Source organism: Nelumbo nucifera, chromosome 1 (genome assembly GCF_055504915.1).
Source record: "Nelumbo nucifera cultivar China Antique chromosome 1, China Antique-T2T, whole genome shotgun sequence".
NCBI lineage: Eukaryota > Viridiplantae > Streptophyta > Magnoliopsida > Proteales > Nelumbonaceae > Nelumbo > Nelumbo nucifera.
This window is the reverse complement of record NC_142649.1, coordinates 137,105,102-137,127,614: the sequence shown is the minus strand read 5'-3', so window position 1 is coordinate 137,127,614 and position 22,513 is coordinate 137,105,102. Positions and strand designations below refer to the sequence as shown.

Genomic DNA, 22,513 nt, shown 5'->3' with positions numbered 1-22,513 from the left:
TTGGCCCTACCACTTTGTTTTTGTAGTTCAGGCAAGGCTGGAGCAGAATGAATATACTTTGTATAGTGGTAAAAAAAATATGCCTTTTAGAATAAAGAAATGACAAAAAAAAATTACATCTTCAGCACAAAGGAAACCCCTTAAGAAAGAAAAGAGGTTTGATGTATAAATCTTTGTATAGCATGGATGTCCAATATGTTGAATGACACAACTCTTCAAGTAAAGATAAAAGGGTAAAAGATGAAAAGACATTTAAATTTTGATTTTTTTATCATACTTCTTTGAATGTCTTAAGTCAATGAATAGATTTGAAGATTAAAATATCTGGGCAACCATTGTTTCCACACATTGATATTATATGATAATACTATAATATTCTGATTCAAATTTTAGGGTAAAATACAAAAACCTCCCCTGAAGTTTCTGACAACCATAAAAACCTCCCCTATGGTTTTGCTTTAGCAAAAACCTCCCCTTTTTTTTGAAAAAATCGGCAAATACCTCCCCTCCATCAATGACCAAGACGGAAAACGTTAAAATGATGATCATTTTTTCAAAATACCTATTTTACCCTTTTACGAATTAATGTGCATCTATTTTCACTAAAATACCTCATTTAACTAATCAGAAATACTGTTCACTGTCATCAACATCCCGAATACTACCTTTTACAGTTGCTTTCTGACTCTCCTCGTCCCCAGTTCCCTCCCTCCCTCTTACTTCTTTTTCTCAGTTTCCTCTTCTCTTTCTATTCAGCTGCTGCAACAGCGAAAGGGTTGATAAAAAGAACGCAAAGAGATCCCGATGGGAACTGGGAAGGAGAAGCAATACATGTAGCTGAGAGAGGGAGAGGGAAAATGTAGAACAAGTCTCCAATATTTCCGAAGCCGGAGCCTCAGCATTTCAGCGACTACGGCTTCAACCCCCAAATCAATTATTTTCAGGTCATACTCTCTTTCTGTTTGTTTCTATCATTGTTCCCCCTTTTTCTTAATCTTCCTTTTCAGATCTTCCTACGATACTTAAATGCATTTATTTTCTGTGTTTTCTGAAAAAGAAGATCTTAGAAGAAGCCCGGAAGCACAAGTGGGACAGTTTCAGATCCGTGGATGCTCTGCATTTCAAACTACAGAAGCCCATCTCAAAAGAAGACTCGAAAAAGAGCAAGAAGAAGAAGAAGAGGTGGTGGAGAAATGCTCTCCTTTTCTGGAAATGAAAGTGAACCGATGATGCAAGGCTCAATGATGGCCAGACGGTGTCTACCGCAGGAACCAGGTTTGCAGGGGAGCAGTATCTGGGCCACTACATAACAGAGAGCATAAGCGGGTCAACCACACCATGCTGGACGAGCTGTTGTCCGACGTCGGGACTGCTCACCGGCACATCGACTCCGACATGTAAGGGGAAGGTGGAGATACCTTATCTCAGCCTGAGAGAGCTCAATATAGAGCAGCAGCAACCACACCATCGGTTCTCAACGTCAGCCATGCCTATCTACTTGGTCACTTAGCCTCTTAACCGAATACTGATTACTGGTTGGGTGCTGGGGCCGGGAGGGGGATTTTCATTTTGGGTTACTGTAGCAACTGAACTCCTGGTTTGACTTGGTTCACTTGTCTCTTTTGTTTCATGGTAGTCGTAGGCAGCAGGCGGAGTAAAGTTGGGAGTTGCAGCTGCTGCCATGTCGGCAGCAGCAACTGCAACTATGGCAGGATCTAAATGGTGAATTTAATGATGCTAGCAAGTAGGATTAACAGTGTAATTGACAAAAGGGTAAATATGTAAGTATACATGCCTTCCGTCTTGGTCATTGACGGAAGGGAGGTATTTGTCAATTTTTTTAAAAATAGAAGGGAGTTTTTTGATAAAGTGAAACTATAGAGGAGGTTTTTGTATTTTACCCTAAATTTTATGGTCTGGATGTGAAGCCAAGGAATGTATCGACATTATATAGTAAAGACAAGTTTTCCCAGGAGTAGTACAACAAAATAAAACATCTGACATCACTGAACTCCCATTAACCAATTTGATGGTGCAAAATGTGTGACCATACATGTAATGTAGTGTTGCTAAACTATAACGTCATACAATCTTTCCTCCTAAAAAAGCATTCTGCTACATGCACTATTACTAATTATCCTCACCACCATCAACATCCTTGTTGTCATCACTATCATGATCTTGGTTAACTATTAATAATTAATTATCATCATCACCATTACTATTATTATAGAAAAATGAAATTAAGAAAACACTTTTTCATCAGTAACCATGAAAATCTTGTATTAAAAGATGATAAATGGAAAAAAAAAAACCTATCGTATCCTGAAAAAGGATAGAGACAAGTGAACGGAATTAAGACAAACATGGTGCTTTGAACTTTTCTTTATTGGTAACAAGGAACTTATTCATTGAGATAAAAGAATATTATGTACACATATTACAGTTAGTAGATGCTCGGCTAGCCCTTGCTAGTTGCTGCTCTATTTATCCATAATGATGCTTTAAGCTTTACCTTTCGACCTCCAGTATATAAATAGTTTCCATCTTTTGAGAATTGAACCTGAAGAAAAGACATGATAAATAGTGTGTTTATTCCAGAAAAAAAACTCTCCCCAATTATTTTTCTCAAAATCAAATAATTGGCAATATAATCACACTTACATGTGTAACCCCACCTTCTTGGCCATGCAAGATATATAAAAGTTCCATATTATCTTCACTATAGATTGCAGTAGTCTGGCTGTAAGAACCTGTTGCAAACATCCCAGTATGAGCAGGGCAAAAGGCAATTGCTGAAATAATACCTGCATGCAAAACAAAATCCACATCTTAGTAATTCTCCTGATTAAAAATGAGAATTCGATGCACACTCTATCTAATCAAGCATGTGATAAAGCAGTCAATAGATATAATTGAAAATTTGTTATGTTATATAGCAGTCTGTCAGCAAAACACTTTCATGCAACAGAAACAGAAGCACAAAAGTTCAGTATAAAAAGAGAGGTCCCAATGATAGTCCTCCTGTCCTTTAAAAAAATGTTCATGCCATATCTCTTAAATCAGTGTTTGTGATCATCTAACAGAAAGGATGTTATTCTCATAGTTAAAAGTTCTGTGTTATTGAATCATGAGATGAATGCAACAAATTGCTTCAAATCTTAAGGGATATGCAATGGTTTCAGTGATCACATTGATTTTTTTTTATTTATTAGTAAAGTAAAGCATTTTTATTAATAAAAATGAGTACAAGAAACAAGCCGATTGCACTAGAAAAAATAAGCAGGTGCAGCAGAAGCCCATTATATGGAAATCCCTTATATACAAGATATTTATAAAATAAAGTCAACATACATAAGTATGGCTGCAAGACAACTGGATCTTGATCACACCTCCCCTAGCTAGGTTGTCAGAAATTAAATGCAGTTGAGACTTGGGAACTTGAGTGGGTGCCATTAAACCACAATGACTGCCCAAACATGATAAGAGGAACTTTAACAAAAATCTAGAGATAAATTTGGGAATTAAAAATAAAAAGTTAAGGCAAGTAACTTGGTCAAGAATAACTTGTAAAAACCAATGATCCACTCTGCAAGTAACTTGATAGCATATGGGACTAATATGTCCTTCCTCATCATACTCTATCTGGTTTAAGTCTTGGACTTGCTACCAACCCAGAAGACAGTATCTGTATTAAGAACAAAATCACAATGGGAGATTCTCAGTCAAATCAGCATGGAATGTAGGCGGGTAAAGCTCTAGCTAGGATGGTTTGGATTCTAAATGTTTTGCTCCACAGATTTATGGCTATAAGCAAGCAATATTGAATAGAGCATATCCAAAGGAATCAGGAAGCAACATATCCAAAAAATGAGTTGGCAGAGATGTGAATTCTGAGAATGATGAGTGAGAAAAATAGAAAAAAATAAGATTAGACCATTAGAAATAATCATATTCATGGAAATCTAGAAGTAACCCTGATAAGTGGTAAGACGAGGAAAAGTAGACTAAGATGATCTGTTCAGGTGCATAAAAGACCATCTATAACACCAGTAAGAAGAAGTGATCTATTGCAAGTAGAAGGGTCTAGAAGAGCTAAGGACAGACCGATAAAAACATGGATCAAAGTAGTGAGGAATTATCTGAGGGCCCATAATTTAACAATAGACATGGTTTTGCATAATACATAGAACAGAATTAATGCAGCTAACCCCATATAGTTGGAAGTTGGAACAAGGATTTATTGAGTTGAGTTGAGGCTCTTGTAAAATTGAAATGATAGACAATCCATTTCTCCATTATTCAACATCTTTAATCTTGTAAGAAATAAGGAAGCTTTAATTAGTGAGCTGGCCATGGCTTCTCAGCAGGGATGAAGTTGGGCACTGGGCTTGGGATGGAGGTTGAATGATTGGGAGACGAATAAGATGGCAGAGACGTTGGAGAGGTTAGAACATGTGCAAGTGCATGGAAAGCAGACAGATCACAGGATTTAGGTTTAGGGACCAATCTAACCACTTCACTGCAAGATTTCTTGGCCAGAAACTGATTCTTTCTCATGTCTCAGCCTTACCTAGGATAGGTGTTTGAAAAATCGTAGCTCCATGTAGGGCATCTTTCTTGGCCAGGACAATCTGATGCCTGACTAGACAAGCTGATAGCAGAGGAGATAGGTAATCATCTTTTCATCCATTGTAATTATAGTAGACAGGTGTAGCTGTTCTTGGAAATTTTTGGAATGAGTTGGCGCTTCCTGGAATCTACTGGACAGGATAAAGGGATAGTCAGTACCGAGTTTGAGTAAGAGAGGCAAGCTGGTCTGGAGGGTGGTAATCTAGGTATTGTGGAAGGAAAGAAATGGGAGAATTTTTGAAAACAAGAAGGCTTCAGTTTAAGTGGTTGTAAGGAGAGTGAAAGGTGCTGCAATTTTTTTTTTATGAGTAATAGTAAATTTTATTAAATCATAACCTGATTTAGAAGTGTAATTTTGTACAACAACCCACGGAGAGGCACGAGCTGCAGCCCCTCCTAGAAGCTTACAAGTACACTAAAATAAATTACAGAAATCACAGTTGAGCCCAAAACATTTCCCTATTTACCCCTTGTTTGGCTAACACATCAGCCATAGCATTTGCTGATCTCCCCACCCATTGTATTCCATCTGGTGCTACAAGAATGAAATTAGGTGCTGTGATTTCCTGGATAGGGATTCACACAATTTTTAGTAGAGTACATAATCAAAGTTTTTTTTTATTCCTTGTATAGATATAACCTCTTGTAAATCTTTGTCATTCTTTTCCCATCAGTTTCTCACTGGGGAGCTTGATGTAATTTCTGGTGAAGTAATAGCAATACACTTATTCAAACAAACAAAAAAAAAAGATCTGCATCAGAAGGTACATACAAAGTTCTAATTACTACAAATATGTTATAACATTTGTATGAAAATAATGCAATGCAATTATCCTCTTATAACATTTGTATGAAACTAATGCAATGCAATTATCTTTACAAAGGTAACTAAAACTGCAGTTTTTTTCTTTATTTTTAGGTACCAAACTGAAGTAACTTGTGACTACCTCTCTGCCCATCTTTATTTCCTTTAAGTGTGGAATACTGTTCAAAATCTCGACCAGGGCGATGTATGTCAAATACTCTAATAGATCTGTCGTATCCAGCAAACAGTCTACAAAGAAATATGTATAAGAACTCTCAAAAGGAAAAGAGGAAAAGACAAAGAAAAGAAAGATGTGTCATCAGATCACAAGCATCAAGAGACACAAAAATTTGCATAAGTACTAATGTGAAATCTATTAGAAAGTGTATGCCCTTAGCTCCAATCATATTGATGTACATTATGTCATTTATTGTAAATATATAAAGTGCATAATTGATTCGTGTTATTATGGTGTGTTTCTGTGTTATACCCTTAAACTGGACACTTATGAGACTCGTGTTAATTTAGAATCTTCACAGCCGTTGGATAGATCTGGGGAGATTTATCCTACCAAGGCTGACACTGATGTGTTGCCATGTTGGTTGGGGTGGCTTGTCTCAACTGCTAGGGTGAGACCTGAGGTACATGTAGTGTGGGTTTTCTTGAAACCCTGAACCGGACTAAATTCCAGTATTGCCCTGGACCTTGGAGATAGATGGGCAAAACTGAAATGTTACACCTAACCCCTAGACTCGATTATGGTACTGCACTAGGTGTCGGATTGGGCTGTCTTTGATATGCCAATCGTGAGATCCTTAGAGGGGGTCAAAACCTGGGTATGTTAGGACAGCCCGAGAATTCACGTGAGTGGGTGATCACAGTGACAGATCAACCCCATTGTCAGACAAAGTGAATGATCGGGGAATGCACTCTCTCTGATGGAAACCTAAACTGCCGGCAGTGGATTTCAAATGTGTTTGAAATTTGGTTTTGCAAAATATATTTATATAAAGATATACTTATATATTATGGTTTCAAATTATTTGCAAAAAGGTTTTAATTCCCGAGATCCACATAAGTAGAGAGTGCAGCACTGTACCTTGCAGCCAAGGGAGAAGTCCTCTCTTGTCGGGCAGTGTTTGATCATTAAGGGCTGAGAGGTTAAGTGTAAGACCATTAAGGGTTATACATGATGGGCTGATCTTGCATCTGCCCACAGTCCTTGGGCCTTCATAAGATGGTTGGACCCAAGGACCATTTAGTGTAAATGTTGAGCCCATTAAGAGCCTATGGTGATGGACTCAGGGGTTCACTGTGTCCTACGGTGAATTCGGCCAGGCCTTGTAACTAAGGTTGGGTTGAACCCATGTGGCTGATGTGTAGATCAATGATAGAGTCCCACGCCATACAAAGAGAGCCAAGCTAACCAGCATTAAAAGGAAGTGAACATGAAAGCTTAATGGGCCTAAAGCCCATTTCAAATTGGGTTAATTGGATTAATTAATTAGGGGCAAATATGGGTATGGATCAGCAGATTAGGATAAGAGGATAACTCTTATCCACTTAAAGAGTCCATATCCAAATAAGATTTGGATCAGGAAGCTTCTAATTTGATTAGGAGTAGCTAATCTTGATTTGCAGATAAGATAAGGGATTATCCTTATCACTTAAAGAGTTCAGATCCAAATAAAGATTTGGATCAAGAAACTCCTAATCAGGTTAGGAGATTATCTCTTTAAGGGTTATATAAAGAGCAAGGTGGACCTGAAAAGATGAACACAGTTTGACTATTTCTACCTTTAGTTTTCTCTCCCTGCTCTTGTCGTCCTACCATGTTCGATCTCCATTTCTTGGAACTGATCAAGATTTGATCTTGATATTTTTTCTTGCTAGAAGAAACAATTATGAAGTTGTGCTTACTACCCCATTCAATTCTTGCTGAAGAATCAGAGGTTCTTGGTGAAGAACTACCTGCTGATCCTGCATCATCCTAAGCTATGTCATCTTCAGTGGAGGGAGGATTTGATACTCTTTGAGCGTGAACACCTGTGTTGGGAGGAGCATTTTTGTGTGGATTCCATATCAGGTATACCTCTCCCTAATCTTGGTTTCAGATTTGGTCTAGTTTGGTTACAAGAACGAACCTTGAAAATGCAGTTTTCTAAATTGGGAATACAATTCCCGGATGGAAGAAAAGAAATTTTTGAAATTTCGCCCAACCTTCCTAAAAGTTCGGCCATCCATATGATGGATATCCCATCCCTTCAAAATCTTGCTATAAATATTCATCAAAAAGTATCTAAATTATAAACTAAGGAGTGGAGAATGCATAAGTACAATGTAAACGATATAAAGTTTTGTGTTCCCATGTACAAGAGTCAGCACAAAAGCCACCAAAACATGTTCCATGACCACTATGACCATCATGATTCTTCAGCATAAATATCAAGGTGCTTAAGAGAGGCTGATCTAGAAGATCCCAATTCCCAATATCTATCTCCTGCCACAGTGTTTTCAGCATGAAGAAATACATGGAAAGTGGTCTATCTCCCTGTTTTGTATAAATCACCTGATTCCTTAACTGATAGGCTCTAACTACATTTTGTTTCTAGGAATAGGTTTCAATCACTACATCCCAAATTTCCTTTGCAGTACGTTGAGTGGGCTGATTTATGTTTAGTTTGTTTTCTTTTAAATTAAGTTGTTGGGCCTTGGGCCCATTAGTCTTTTATTTTTAAAAGAATTGTAAGTACTTAGTTGAGTTGCCGCCCTACTAGGGGCATCTTTGTAATATCCCATATTTAAGTTAATTATAAATAGAATGAGGGGCTGGCGGCTAGGATTATGCATCACTATCCTAGTCGACCTTCTTCTCCTTTTCTTCTCTTTCCTCTATCTATTGCTGAAACCCCCAACTTTCTCCTCTTCCTTTCACAAGAAGCTTGGCCGAAATCAGCACCTAAGGCTTTCTACTTGGTATCAGAGCAGGTTGAAGGTTCTTGAAGAGATTCACTCTTGCAGCCCTAGATCGGCCAACTGCATGGAAATTTAAGAGGCTGATCGAAGCTCTCAGGTAAGCCCAGTTTTTGGATTTTCTTGATAGATCTGTATGCCTTGTAGCTGGTCTAGGGTTTTTCATCAGAATCAGGAAAAATTGGAGAAAGGGGAAGAGTCATGATTTTGTTGGACTCTTCAATTTTGACCTAGGTGGTGGCGCCCTAATTTTTTAGGATTCCTCTGGGTTTTTTGTAAGGGGCGATTCAAGTTCCATGTGGTTCAGAGGCTTCTAGAGAGGGACACAGAGATAGGGTCTAGGACACCAAAGGAGTGTCGTTGGTTCCTGAAGGTATTCTGTTTGTTCTTGCTACATTTTTTGGTTGTTTTCTATACCTCTTTTGAGACACATGGAGGGACACAGAGTTGAATATAAGCCCGGGAATGAAATGGGACCAGTGGGAGGAGGTGCTGGAGACCCCTTCGGAGCTGGGACCATTACTACAGTTAGGTTGGATGGTACAAACTACTTGGAATGGTCCCAATCTGCAAAGATGGCCATTGAGGCTCGTGGAAAATTGGGGTATATTACTGGTGAAGAGGTGAAACCCGAAACTGGCAACTCCCAGTGGGTGCAGGAAAATTATAAGGTAATGACATGGTTGTGTAATTCTACGTTGCCACATATAAGTAAAAATTTTTTATGGGCAAACACTGCTAAGGAGATATGGGATGGGGTTGCAGAAACCTGTTCACAAAGGGAGAATGTTGCTAGGGCTTATCAACTGAGAAATCAAGTTATTGCCACAAGGCAGGGAGATAGATCTATTGCGGCCTATTTTTCAATCCTATAGACCCTGTGGCAGGAGATCGACCATCTAGAGACCTTTGCTTGGGAAACCACCAAGGATGCAGCTACCTATCAAAGATATTTAGAGAAGTATAGGGTGTTCAAATTCCTTGCTGGCCTTAACCCTGAGTATGACATTGCACGACAACATCTTCTTTCTAGGGACAGTGTTACTCTCTCCCAAGCATATGCCTTTGTGTCAGGAGAGGAGTGCAGGAGGGATGTAATGATGAAAAATCTCAGTTCTGATCAGTCTGCTATGGTAAGTGCTGTGAAATCTAAACAGAATGGCAATGAAAACAAAAAGGAAGACAAAAGGGACTTGGTCTGTGACTACTATAAGAAGCCTAAGCATACAAGAGATACTTGTTGGAAGCTTCACCCAGATCTTGTGCCGACCAGATTGAAAAATAAGAAAGGAAATGCGCACATGGCAGTTACTGGTGATACTCCGCTCCCCCCTACTACAGCTGCTTTGGAGTCCGTTGCAGCTGTTGCAGTAAGGGCCAAGCTTGAGAGGTTTGGGTTACTTCTGAATCAGAGGGATACAGCTAGTTCCAGTTCAGCCGCAAGCGGACAACAAGGTACAGGTAGCACAGGTAAAGCTCACTCTACCTCCTTTGTCCACACAGGTAGTTCACATGTCACTGCAAACTATGTTTCTAATTCAGGTAAGGAGAGATCTCCTTGGATTATAGATTCTGGAGCCTCAGAGCACATGACCCATTGCTCCACTATTTTCTCCTCTTACAAGCTCTGTTCTGGCAGAGATAGGGTCTCCACAGCGGATGGATCCCATGTTCCTATTGCTGGGAAGGGATCTGTCAAGATTAATGATTCCATTTGTTTACCCTCTGTCCTCCATGTTCCTAGATTGAGCACCAATTTATTATCTGTTAGTAGTTTGACTAAGAATTTGAACTTCTCAGTAATTTTTTCTCTTGCACGTTGTATTTTGCAAAATCTAGATTCAAAGAGGACGATTGGGAGTGGTTGTGAAGTGAATGGAATCTACCTCCTGGATGCTCTCCCTCTTCACCAAAGCCATCATGTTTGTAGAGATAGTCAAAATTTGTGGGTCAGATTATGCTTTGGCACAACCGTCTGGGTCATTTATCCTTTTCTTCTTTGAGTTGTTTGTTTCCAAAACTGTTTGAGTCTGTGAGTCTGTCAAGTTTGAAGTGTGAGGGTTGTGAACTTGGAAAGCATTGTAGACACTCTTTTAAACCTAGTAATAAAAGATGTTCTTCTTGTTAGACAGTTTTGTATGCCCTTAGCTTCAATCAGAATGATGTACTTTATGAGTTTATTGTAAATGAATAAAGATACATATTTGATTCATGTTCCCTTGGTATGTTTCTGTGTAATACCCTTAAACTGGACACTTAATGAGACTCGTGTTAGTTTAGAATGTTCACAGCCGGTGGGTCGGTCTGGGGAGACCTATCTTGACAAGGCTGACACTGTGGTGCCACCAAGTCGGTTGGGGTGGCCTGTCTCAGCTGCCAGGGTGAGACCCTAGGCACATACAGTGTAGGATTAATTGAATCTTTGAACTGGACCAGATTTCCAGTATTGCCCTGGACCTTGGAGATTGATGGGCAAAACTGGAAAGTTACACCCGACCCCTAGACTCGATTATGATACTGCACTAGGTGTCGGATTGGGCTATCTTTGATGTACCAATCAGTGAGATCCTTAGCGGGGGTCAAAACCTGGGTATGTTGGGACAGTCCGAGAATTCATCTGAGTGGGTGATCATAGTGACAGGATCAGCCCCTTTGTCGGACAAAGGTAATGATCGGGGATGCACTCTCACTGATGGAAACCAAGACTGCCGGTAGCCGATTTCAACCGTTGAGATTTGTTTTGCAAAATATGTTTTATATAAGATATAAAAGTATATATATGATTTCTAAAATGTTTGCAAGAAGGTTTTAATTCCCGGGATCCATATGAGTGGAGAGTGCAACATTGTTCCTTGCAGCCGAGGTTGAGGTCCTCTCTTGTCAGGCAGTGTATGATCATTATGGGCTGGGAGGTTAAGTGTAAGACCATTGAGGATAATGCCTGATGGGCTAATCTTGCATCTGCCCACAGTCCCTGGGTGTTACAAGGTGGCTTGGCCCAGGGACCACTTAGTGTAAGTGTTGGGCCCATAGAGCTCATTTGATGGGTTTCAGGGGGTACACTGTCTTCAGCAGTGCATTCGGCCAGGCCTTGTAACAAAGGCTGGGCTGAACCCATGTGGCTGATGTGTAGATCAATGCTTGGGTCCCACGCCATACAAGGAAGCCCAACTGGGCAGCAGTTTGGAAGGCTTTTTTTGAGTACATAACCTTAATGGGCCTTAAGCCCATTTCGAACTGGGCTATTTGATCAGTCATCTAAAGGGGGCGAATTCTGAAGTGGGTCAGCTAAAAGGATTGGGCTTAGACCCTATCCACTCAGAGAGTCCAAGATCTAAATAAGATTTAGATATGGAAACCTCCTAATTAGACTAGGAGACAGCTGATCTGATCTGCAGATAAGATAAGGATTATCCCTTATCACTAAGGGACTTCTAACCCAAATATGATTTGGAATTAGCAACTCCTAATCTGATTAGGAGCTGATCCCTTTAAGATTATAAAAGGGGAAGGGGGCGGCAGCCTTGAAGAACACAATAAGATCAATAGCATTCTTCTCCTTAAGAAAGAGAGATTAAGAGATTTCCTGCATACTGCGAATTCTCTTCTGCCGCCACCTTCCTGCCATTGCCATTCCTTCAGTTCGATCTCCAGTTCTTGGGAGCAATCAAGATTGGATCTTGATTTCAATCTTTTGGGAAAAGATTGATTGGAGCTGTACTCACAAGCCGTCCAGTTGATTCTTGCGAAGGGTCAAGTTCTTTTGAAGAACATTGCTGATTCTGCTCTATCCTTCACTGCGCCATCTTCAGTGGGAGCTGATTTTGGATCCTTCCTTGGGCGTGAACACCTCCATTGGGAGATAGTATTTCTCCGTATCAGGTATTATCCTCTCCCACTCCTTTTGGTTCAGATCTGGTTCAGTTTATGGTTCAAGATTGATCCTTGAAAATATGATTTTCTAAATAGGGAATACGATTCCCAGTTGAAGGGAGAGATAAAATTTTTGAAATTCGCCCCTTATTCCGCAATCTTTGGGCGTCCATAGGATGGATCCCTCATCCCTTCACTTCTCCCTTTGATGTTATTCATTCAGATGTGTGGAGCCCTTATCATATTCCCTCTATGGGCGGCTATCGCTATTTTCTCCTGTTTGTGGATGATTTCTCTCGATATTCCTGGATTTACCTGATGAAATCACGCGATGAAGTACCATCCTTGGTGAGGCAATTCCACCAAATGGTACTAACACAGTTTGAGACAAGAATAAAGATGTTCAGATCTGATAATGCTAGGGAATATTTTGAGAGACATCTTGCCTCGTATCTGTTGGAGTATGGTGTTGTCCATCAGAGCAGTTGCTCCTATAGTCCGCAGCAAAATAGTGTTGCAGAGAGGAAGAACAGACACATCGTTGAGACGGCAAGAAACATGATGATCACAGCCACAGTTCCGGTTCGTTTTTGGGGTGATGCAGTTCTCACAGCAGTATATCTGATTAATAGAGTGCCCTCTCGTGTACTCAGATTCAGGACCCCATTCAGCCTTCTTTTTCCCCAAGGGGAGATGTTTCATATTCCTCTAAGGGTGTTTGGATGTGTCTGCTTTGCACATATTCTTGGCCCTTACCGTTCAAAGCTTGATCCCAAGGCAAAGAAATGTGTTTTCCTTGGATATGCAAAGAATCAGAAAGGGTATTGCTGATATGATCCAGTCTTTGGGAACCGGTATGTTACTATGGATGTTACCTTTTTTGAATCTACGTACTTCTTCTCAAAGGATCCTTCTCAGGGGGAGTGTTTTGGGGAAGTAAGTCAGTAGTCTATCCCTCTCCCAGTTCCAGTTCCTGTGTCTACTCCTATGCTTGACCACCACCCGATGTCACCCACCTTGCCACTTCCTTTGCGTTCCATTTCACAGCATTACTCACGGCAGAGACTTCATAAGGCGGTTGATTCCACTATAGCAGAACTCACACCACTTCCTGTCGATCCCTTGGAGACTCCAGATTCGGCTGATACGGATTCAGGTATTCCTCTTGATCCCACTATTTCAGTTTCCATTGATCCTACTGACTGTTACAGATAACCTTGATCTCCCTATTGCTCTTAGAAAAGGGAAGAGAAAGTGCACTGCTCATTGTATCTCACAGTACTTATCCTACAGTGGACTTTCTCCTTCCTACCGTGCTTTTCTCTCTTCTCTTGATTCAGTGTCTATACCCAAGGGTGTTAGTGAGGCTCTCTCCAAACCTGAGTGGAAGATAGCTATGCAGGAAGAGATGAAGGCTTTGATTAAGAATCAGACATGGGAGATTGTGGACCTACCAGAAGGCAAGGAGACAGTTGGATGCAGATGGGTTTACACAGTAAAGTATAAGGCAGATGGAAGTATAGAGAGGTACAAGGCAAGATTTGTTGCAAAAGGGTACACACAGACCTATGGCATTGATTATCTAGAGACATTTGCGCCAGTTGCAAAGATGACCTCTGTTCGGATACTCCTTTCTCTTGCTGCCTCATACTCTTGGCCCTTGTTTCAACTGGATGTAAAGAATGCTTTCCTAAATGGGGATCTGCAAGAAGAGGTGTATATGGATCTTCCAGTTGGTTTTTATGATAATGCTGAAAAGGGAAAGGTGTGCAAGTTGAAGAAGTCACTATATGGCTTGAAACAATCTCCCAGAGCATGGTTTGACAGATTCAGAAAGGCCCTGATTGTTTTTGGTTATACTCAAACTCAATCTGATCACACCTTGTTTGTGAAGCGCAGGGGACCTTTGGTGTCAATCCTAATTGTTTATGTGGATGACATTGTTGTCACTGGGAATGATCTGAGTGAGATTGATAGTCTGAAGAGGAACCTACATAAGGAATTTGAGATTAAGGATCTTGGAGAACTAAGATACTTCTTAGGCATTGAAGTTGCAAGATCGAAACATGGAATTTTTATCTCTCAAAGGAAATATGTCTTGGACCTTCTCCAAGAGACAGGGAAGCTTGGAACAAAGGCAGCTAGCACCCCCATTGATCAGAACCATAGAATTAGTGCATCAGAAGGTGAACCAGTGAAGGACCTTGGGAGATACCAAAGACTTGTGGGTCGGCTACTATACTTGTGTATGACAAGACCGGACATCTCCTATGCAGTAAGTGTAGTGAGTCAATACATGCATGCTCCACGAGATCAACACTGGAAGGCAGTTGACAGGATCCTTGCATATTTGAAGGGACATCCAGGCAGAGGCATATTGTTTACTGATCATGGACAACTGAAGCTAGAGACCTATACAGATGCGGATTGGGCAGGATGCCTTGTTGACAGAAGATCAACTTCAGGAGTGTGCACCCTAGTTGGGGGTAACCTAGTCTCATGGAAGAGTAAAAAACAAACAGTTGTGGCAAGATCAAGTGCAGAAGCGGAATATAGGGCCATGGCACATGGAGTTTCAGAACTTCTCTGGATCCGTTCTCCGTTAGAAGAAATCGGTGTATAGGCAGAAGAACCTATGATGCTATACTGCGATAACCAGGTAGCAATCAATATTGCCCATAATCCAGTCCAGCATGGCCGAACTAAGCACATTGAAGTAGATAGACATTTTATCAGAGAAAGGTAACTTTTGGAGAAGTTTGTCTTCCATACATTTCTTCTGATCTGCAGCTTGTTGATGTTCTCACAAAAGGTGTTGCGAAGAATAAGCTGGAACATGATCTACGCAAGTTGGGAATGTGTGACATCTATTCCCAACTTGAGGGTAGGGCTGTTCATAAGAATGCCCAACCCAACCAAACCGACCAACCCGGACCGACCCAACCCGAGTCGGCCGGGTTTTCATCCGTACCGGTCGGGTTGGGCACATACATAAACCGAAATCTCGGGTCGGTTTTGGTTTTCTTGCGTGAAAACCGAAACCAACCCGACCCGAACCGAACTAGTATTCTACTAGTTTGGTAGTTCCTACTTCCTAGTTTGAGTAGTTTCCTAATTCCTACTAGTCTTCTACTTTTAGACTTCTACTAGAACTAGAACTCTAGAAGGCCCATTAGGCAATTACAATTAGAATTCAATTAGGTGTCCTTTTTTAGTTTTTTACCTAGATTAGAATTTAGAAGGTTTCTAAATTTTTATTTTATTGATTTACCTACCTAGATTTACCTAGTTTTTTACTCTAGAAGGCCCATTATTGACACTTGTTTTTACATGAAGAATTTATTGATTTTATTCTTTACCTGAATTAAATTTAGATTTATCTTGGACTCTTGAATATCAAATTATCAACTAATTCAGATTTTATTTGGCTTTGTACAGGAGCAAAACCGAAACCGACCCAACCCGACTCAAACCGACCAGGTTGGTTTGGCCTGTCAGTGGGTCGGTTTCGGTTCCCACCTTAGCTAACCCGACCAGGTCGGGTCGGTTGGGAAAATCCCAAGAAACCGACCCAACCCGACCCGTGAACACCCCTACTTGAGGGGGAGTGTTGAGTGGGCTGATTTATGTTGGGCCGATTTATATTTAGTTTGTTTTCTTTTAAATTAAGAAGTTGTTGGGCCTTGGGCCCATTAGTCTTTTATTTTTAAAAGAATTGTAAGTACTTAGTTGAGTTGCCGCCCTACTAGGGGCATCTTTGTAATATCCCATATTTAAGTTAATTATAAATAGAATGAGGGGCTGGCGGCTAGGGTTATGCATCACTATCCTAGTCGACCTTCTTCTCCTTTTCTTCCCTTTCCTCTGTCTATTGCTGAAACCCCCAACTTTCTCCTCTTCCTTTCACAAGAAGCTTGGCCGAAATCAGCACATAAGGCTTTCTACTCAGTATTAGCCCACAAAAAATTTTTACCAATGTGAGGTAACATAGTACATAGCCAAGACATCATCATGTAATACTCTTGTACCCACCAGGAGGAATCTGTTTGTATCAGGTTTCTTCTCCTCCCCGGTGATGTACCCCAATATCCCACGAGCACCAATAGCCATCTTGGCTGATTGTGCCCATTCTAAATAATTTGTACCATCCAATTTACCGGTGGACTTATGCTTAGTACTCTCAGCTCTCCATTTCAACTTCAAACAATTCAAAGACTAAAAATAACTAGGTAGAAGGCCCCCAAGATCAAATCGATCTCACACACAAGGGTAATAGACCTTTCCGGAAGGAGATAAGCCTATCCGAAGAGAAACCCCTCTTCTCCCACCATCTCCCACCGAAAAGAAGTAAATCAATCACTCTAGAGGGCTCAGGAACTTCCAGAAACCAAACAGCCCCCTATATAAAACCTTGACAAGTCCAACAAGGTCCAAGCGCCCAAGATCATATCAAAATTAAAGAGTCCAACTTGATTAGGATTCTTCCCCACATTCTAGTTCTTCCTGATTTTGATGCCAAAACACAGATCACCCTCTTGATGACTGAAACCCACCAAAAAATCCAAGAACTAGGCAACCTGAAGTAGATCGATCAGGGATCAGCCCTTTATCTCCTCATGCAATCGGCTGATCTAGGACTACATGGAAGAACTCCAAGAAACCCTAGTCTGGCTTTGATACCAAGTAGAAAAATGCTGAACCAAAGAATATGTAAAGAAAAGATATTTCCTGAAGAAGAAGAAGAAGAAGAAGAAGAAGAGGAGAGAAGAAATTGAAAAAGAAAAAAGAGCAATATCTGGCCGCCCTCCTCACTAGCAGTTATACTTTTAATTAAAAAAGGGCACAATGACTAATATGCCTTTATAGGGCGGGTAACAAATAAAACAGCATATATAACTTAAAAGAACCACTATAAAGGGACCCAACAAGAGTGTTATGCCTTTATACTTTTAATTAAAAAAGGGCACAATGACTAATATGCCTTTATAGGGCGGGTAACAAATAAAACAGCATATATAACTTAAAAGAACCACTATAAAGGGACCCAACAAGAGTGTTATGGTCCCCACTTCCTATCTAAACAATAAATAAACAAAAACAACTATTAATTCTGAACAAGTCTGCCCAAAACTCAACAAATACTAAGAAGTAGAAAACACAAGTGAACTGTTGTCCATCTAGCAAATATCTCATGGAACTTTGATGGAAGCAGCATGGGTAATCCATGATTATCCGGAGTGGGGGGTGCTTTGAGAAATGAGAAGGGAGAGATTTTGTTGCTCTACTCAGGTCCCTTGGGAATTGGGAACTCCATCAGGGCAGAACTCTTAGCTGCTGTACAAGGGGTGCAATTTGCAAACCAGCTGGGGGTACAACACCTAATAATCGAGGGGGATTCCAAAGTGGTGGTGGGTTGGTTAAAAAATTCTGAAGAGGCTATGTGGCGATACAAGAATGAAATGAAGAAATTTAGTTAGTTGACAAGGAATATGTTGGTCACTGTACAGTGGGTGGGGAGATCAGCAAATACTTTGTTAGATGTGTTAGCTAAGCAAGGGGTAAATAGGGAAGAATTATTTTGGGCTCAGTTGTGATTATTGTTTTTCTTTCCTAGTTTACTTGTAAGACTCAAGGAGGGGCTGCAGCTCGTGCCTCTCGTTGGGATGATGTATGAACTCACTCTAAAGTTGCTTCTGAATCAATAAACTTATTATTATTCATCAAAAAAAAAAGAAATTTGCAATTAGAGGTAATACAAAATTATGGTTCAATGGGGGTAACTATATGTATCATCCAAGCCTTACCCCAACTATATGGGGTTGGCAACATGAATCCTATTTCACTACTCCGTTTTGTTTAATGTCATATCCATTGTTAAATTATGGGCGTTTAAATCATTTCTAATTACTTCAACTCAATGATTTAAAAGGCGCACCTAGGCACACAGGCAAGGCGCATTTCAGGGTATGCGCCTCGCCTAGGTCCTAGGCGCAGCCCTTTCAAAAGGCGCACGCCTGGTGTGCCTAAGCGTGTGCCTTTTGAAAATTTGACGCTTTTTTGCTTTTTTTTTAACATAGCGGCTAGATTAGGGGCTCCGCCCCCGGACCCCGTGCCATGTCCCTCGAGGCAAGCCCAAACAAGTCCACATTAGATAATGTTGTTCATTCACTCATCCTAATAAAATGTCTTCTTAAAAAGCAATTAAAACTATAAAATCATTATTTTTTGTGTGAGAACTAAGAATTTAAGACCTAACATGGACTTGTTTGGGCTTGCCTCGAGGGGCGTGGTACAAAGGTGGCTCGTAGAATCAGGAATGTAATATGTTTTACATTACATTAGCTACTTGAAGTAATGCAATTGAGAAAAAAAAACTTTGTGCCTCTCCTTGTGCTTTTTTTTCGTGACTTGCACTTAAAACACTGTTGTGGTCTTCTATGAACTTGACCAAACCATCTAGTCTACTTTCTCTCATTTTATCACAAATTGGAGCTACTCTTTGGTTCTTTCAAATAATTTCACTTTTCTAACCCTATCCTTTCTAGTTTTTTCACTCATCCATCTCAGTATGTGCATTTCTGCCACACTCATTTTTTGAACATGTTTCTTGATTTCCCAACATTCTGCTCCATACAACATAGCTGGCCTTACAACTGTTTCATAAAATTTTCCTGTTTTTTTTTTTTTTGAAGAGTAAAAAGAAATTTCATTAATCAAAAGAAAATGTACAGACCAAGAGGTGACAAGATGGCACCTCACTTACATAACAGATTTTTCTTTATCAGTAAAGGTAAATATTATAAAACAACATATCAAACTTGAGGTTACAAATCTGTGGGTAAGTTACCCACACCCATAGAGATAATCAAATACAACTAGAAACTGCAAAATCATTACATAACAGATTTATAACTACAAACTGAAAACTGAGAATCATTGCAAATGAAATTCAAGAACATTCTAAAAATTCTCCCCTAGATCTGATTTACTGATTTGAGCAAATTGTGGGAGCACCCAAGCCCAGTCCACCACTAGTTTCCTTTCAATCTAAGTGGTATTTGTCTATCAAATAAGACACCAGAAGCACCCCTCCATTTTTCCCATCCCACTCTAATTCTATGGGCAACATCTTCAATCTCTCCCTTGTTATGAATTACAGAAACAAGGTACTGGAAAAAGGTCACATTGCATTATCTCTTCATCTCCAATCCCAAGTGTGTCATCATTTGCATTCATATTATTAGTAAAACCATATATATACACCCAATGTTGGTCTCAACTATTTGGGTCTCTAGGTAGATTATGTCCACAAAGATTCACCAGTGATGAGCTACAAATATCATTTTGTCATTGATAATTGTATTCTAAAAAATGTGTTCATTTTCTTTAGCAGTTATAAGTTTAAATAACCATTTGCTGGGATGTTGCCTATCATGGCTGTTTGTCATGCAACCAGGATCATTTCGGCCTTGGAGGTATTCTCAGAAACATCTAAATTTATTACTTTTTTCCGTCTTCTGGCATTGGTGACTTAACTCCACCAAGATGGAGGTTTAGAACTTCTTTTCATGGTCTTAAAATTGCCTTTTATTGAACCATCCATATAGACAGAATATAAAAGAAAACTAGTTTTTGTTTTTCTTCAAATACCTACCTCATTCAAGTAGAAGCCTAGATTGGACAGTTGATGACAGAATCACTTGCCAAGAAGAGCCTGGCAGGGAGGTAATCTGTAGAGAACAGTTTGCTTCCATGTAACAAGTTATCTTCTTGGATTGTCTCTGTTGTTTATAGGGTATCTAGTTTTGGTATCTTTATTTCTCCTTTTTTCCTAGAAATTTTTCCTCATTTTTTATCAGTAACTGATGAATCTTATTCATTAAATTTTGTTCCCCATTATTAATTAAGGAAGAAAGAGGAGGAGGGGAGAGAGAGAGAGAGATACAGAAGCAAAGAGAAGATAAAAGAAGAAAAGGGAAGATACGACGAAACAGTGAACCAAATGCAAAATCATCTGATCCGTGCATGCACAAGCAGAGACACCCACAAAGGAGTAAAACAACAAATGATCTGCATTTATCCCCAGGTTCAGTTGGTCCTTTTCTTTGAAGATCCACTTGATAGTCAATAGAGTCCAACCCATTAACCAAAATGCTTCCAAGACAATCATCCCAGGATAAATTCAAGAAAAGGTCAAATAAGAATCACAAGTAGTTAGGCAATATCAACTTCTGGTATGTAGTATCAGCATCATATTATACTGATGCTATTAGAACTTAGCAGTACATAGAAGTGTGTGGTTGACCTAGGAAAAAGAAACTAACAATAGAAATATAGTCATGTAAAGAAACGATATTTCAAATAATACCCTCATCACAACATACTGCAAGTAACAACAATAGCAAACAAAATGGGAACCACTCCAGTTCCCTCGGTCATATATACTATATATGGTTCAATTCAATAATTTGTTTCCAAATTTACTTTCCATTTACAATAAAATTTATCAGAAAAGAGGGCAAAAATCCAAAGGATAGAAAACATAATGGCCCACAAAAGAAGAAACCTAAAATGAACCGTAAGAGAGACAGCCCAAAATTCTCAGAGAAAAGAAATTATTTTAATTTTAAAGAATGAGAATTATGAAGTTCAAATAAAGATATAATAACAATGTGAAGAAAAATATAAACCACCTAAGCTAAACGAACTTACTTAGTTCCAGTGGGGTTGAAAGCAATTGAAAGGGCAGCAGTGATCTCATCCATGGCATCATAAGCCCGGTATGTGCAACGCAGCTGTAATTGTCAATGGAACCATTTAGCGATCATGTATACTGAAAAGGAAAAAAAATGAAAGAAGAAAAAAGAGAAGAAATAGAGTAAGAAACCATCATGAAGTATAATATGTATTTTCAACATTAAGATACATGAAAATCATATCTTAAGGAACAATGTCACAGTTTTGCAAGTAAAAGGGTAGGTTCCACCATTTCCAATGCCACAGAAAGAGGACTGTGGAGGAGATCAGTACGGCTGCCAACTGATCAGATTTAACTCAGATTCAATCCAAGTTGCAAGGTAGACTCAATCTGTTGCAGAAAGAATGTGTGGATGGTAAATTTTCTGCTTAAGTTATTTATGATGTAAGGATCAGAAATCAGGTGGAAATGTTTTAAGTTAGGGGAGTTTGAAGAACCCAACTCTGGTTACGGTTGAAGCTTTTGTTTGGCTTTTATGCTATTGAACATAATCATACGTTTGGCCACTTAAAGGCAAGTATTTCAGCAACCAAGCATTTATGTTATGAGTAAGTAGCAGGACGAAGAAATGAGCATTTATTCATCCATTGTGGCACATTGGAGTTCATGCGGCATTTCTTTTTCTCAATGTTTTAAAATTAAAATTCAAAAACCAGATTTACATCTGTCGGGATAAAATTTTCTAGCTGATCTAATATATTGGGTCCTAAAAGGACAAAATTATGTGGAGCTCTTGTTGATCAAGATTAATGTGAAAAAAAAATATGAAACATTGGATGGCTAACATTAGTTGGAAAAAGTACCAACAAAAGATGGGTTCCGGGGCTGATGTGGACCAAGGATTGAACACATGGCCAGTCCAGAAGGTATCTTAATCATTGGATGGCATGGATCAGCCAATATGATCCCTAGAGAAGGAAGAAATAAGTAGATCATGTGGGGAAAGGTCCCTACTTGAGCAAATTGGGAAATCCTTCACAGAGGTGAATATGAATAGGATGGAAAAAGTACCAAAGAATGAAACTTTGAATGGTTCATACACATACACACGTAAGTAGCATATATTCATTAGCAGAGTTGACTTAAATACTGCATTCTCAATCAAAAGCTTGTAACTTGTAATTTTGTCTCGTGAAAGTTACAACTTTCTTGAACATGATCCTCCTATCTGAATCAAATTAGTCAGACCAAATCAAATTCGGGTGACTAAACTCCAATCTGAGTTTGACCTCTTGACAGCCCTAGCAAGTAGCCAAACCCTCCATGTGCGATTCTATTTAGAAAAAAAAAAAAAAACTGTGCATCTTCTGTCCATTTTTCTTTCATGTTGTCATTCAGCACCTGGCCAGAAGTGGCATCCCAGAGATGAATAGGATGGTCACGGGTGCTACTTGCAAATACACAGGTAGTTGGATCTGAAATATCAAGAAAAGTTTCAAATCAGTTAAACAATCATCACAGTAATAAAAAAA

General features: G+C 39.6%; 1 protein-coding gene across 9 annotated transcripts in view; it reads right to left on the bottom strand.

The window, feature by feature from the left end:
• The window catches only part of LOC104612275 (Transducin/WD40 repeat-like superfamily protein), a 48,269-nt gene that overhangs the window by 12,910 nt on the left and 12,846 nt on the right, over positions 1 to 22,513 (bottom strand). For 3 of the 9 annotated variants that reach the window (XM_010279639.3, XM_010279637.3, XM_088894434.1), the window contains 5 exons: positions 22,383 to 22,456; positions 20,996 to 21,078; positions 5,580 to 5,686; positions 2,665 to 2,807; positions 2,516 to 2,563 (listed from right to left, as the gene is read on the bottom strand). In XM_010279639.3, the coding sequence (XP_010277941.1) occupies positions 2,516 to 2,563; positions 2,665 to 2,807; positions 5,580 to 5,686; positions 20,996 to 21,078; positions 22,383 to 22,456 (455 nt within the window). The remainder of the gene's footprint in view (positions 1 to 2,515; positions 2,564 to 2,664; positions 2,808 to 5,579; positions 5,687 to 20,995; positions 21,079 to 22,382; positions 22,457 to 22,513) is intronic. The other 6 variants (XR_016080236.1, XM_088894435.1, XM_088894437.1 and 3 more) reach the window with 4 other exon arrangements.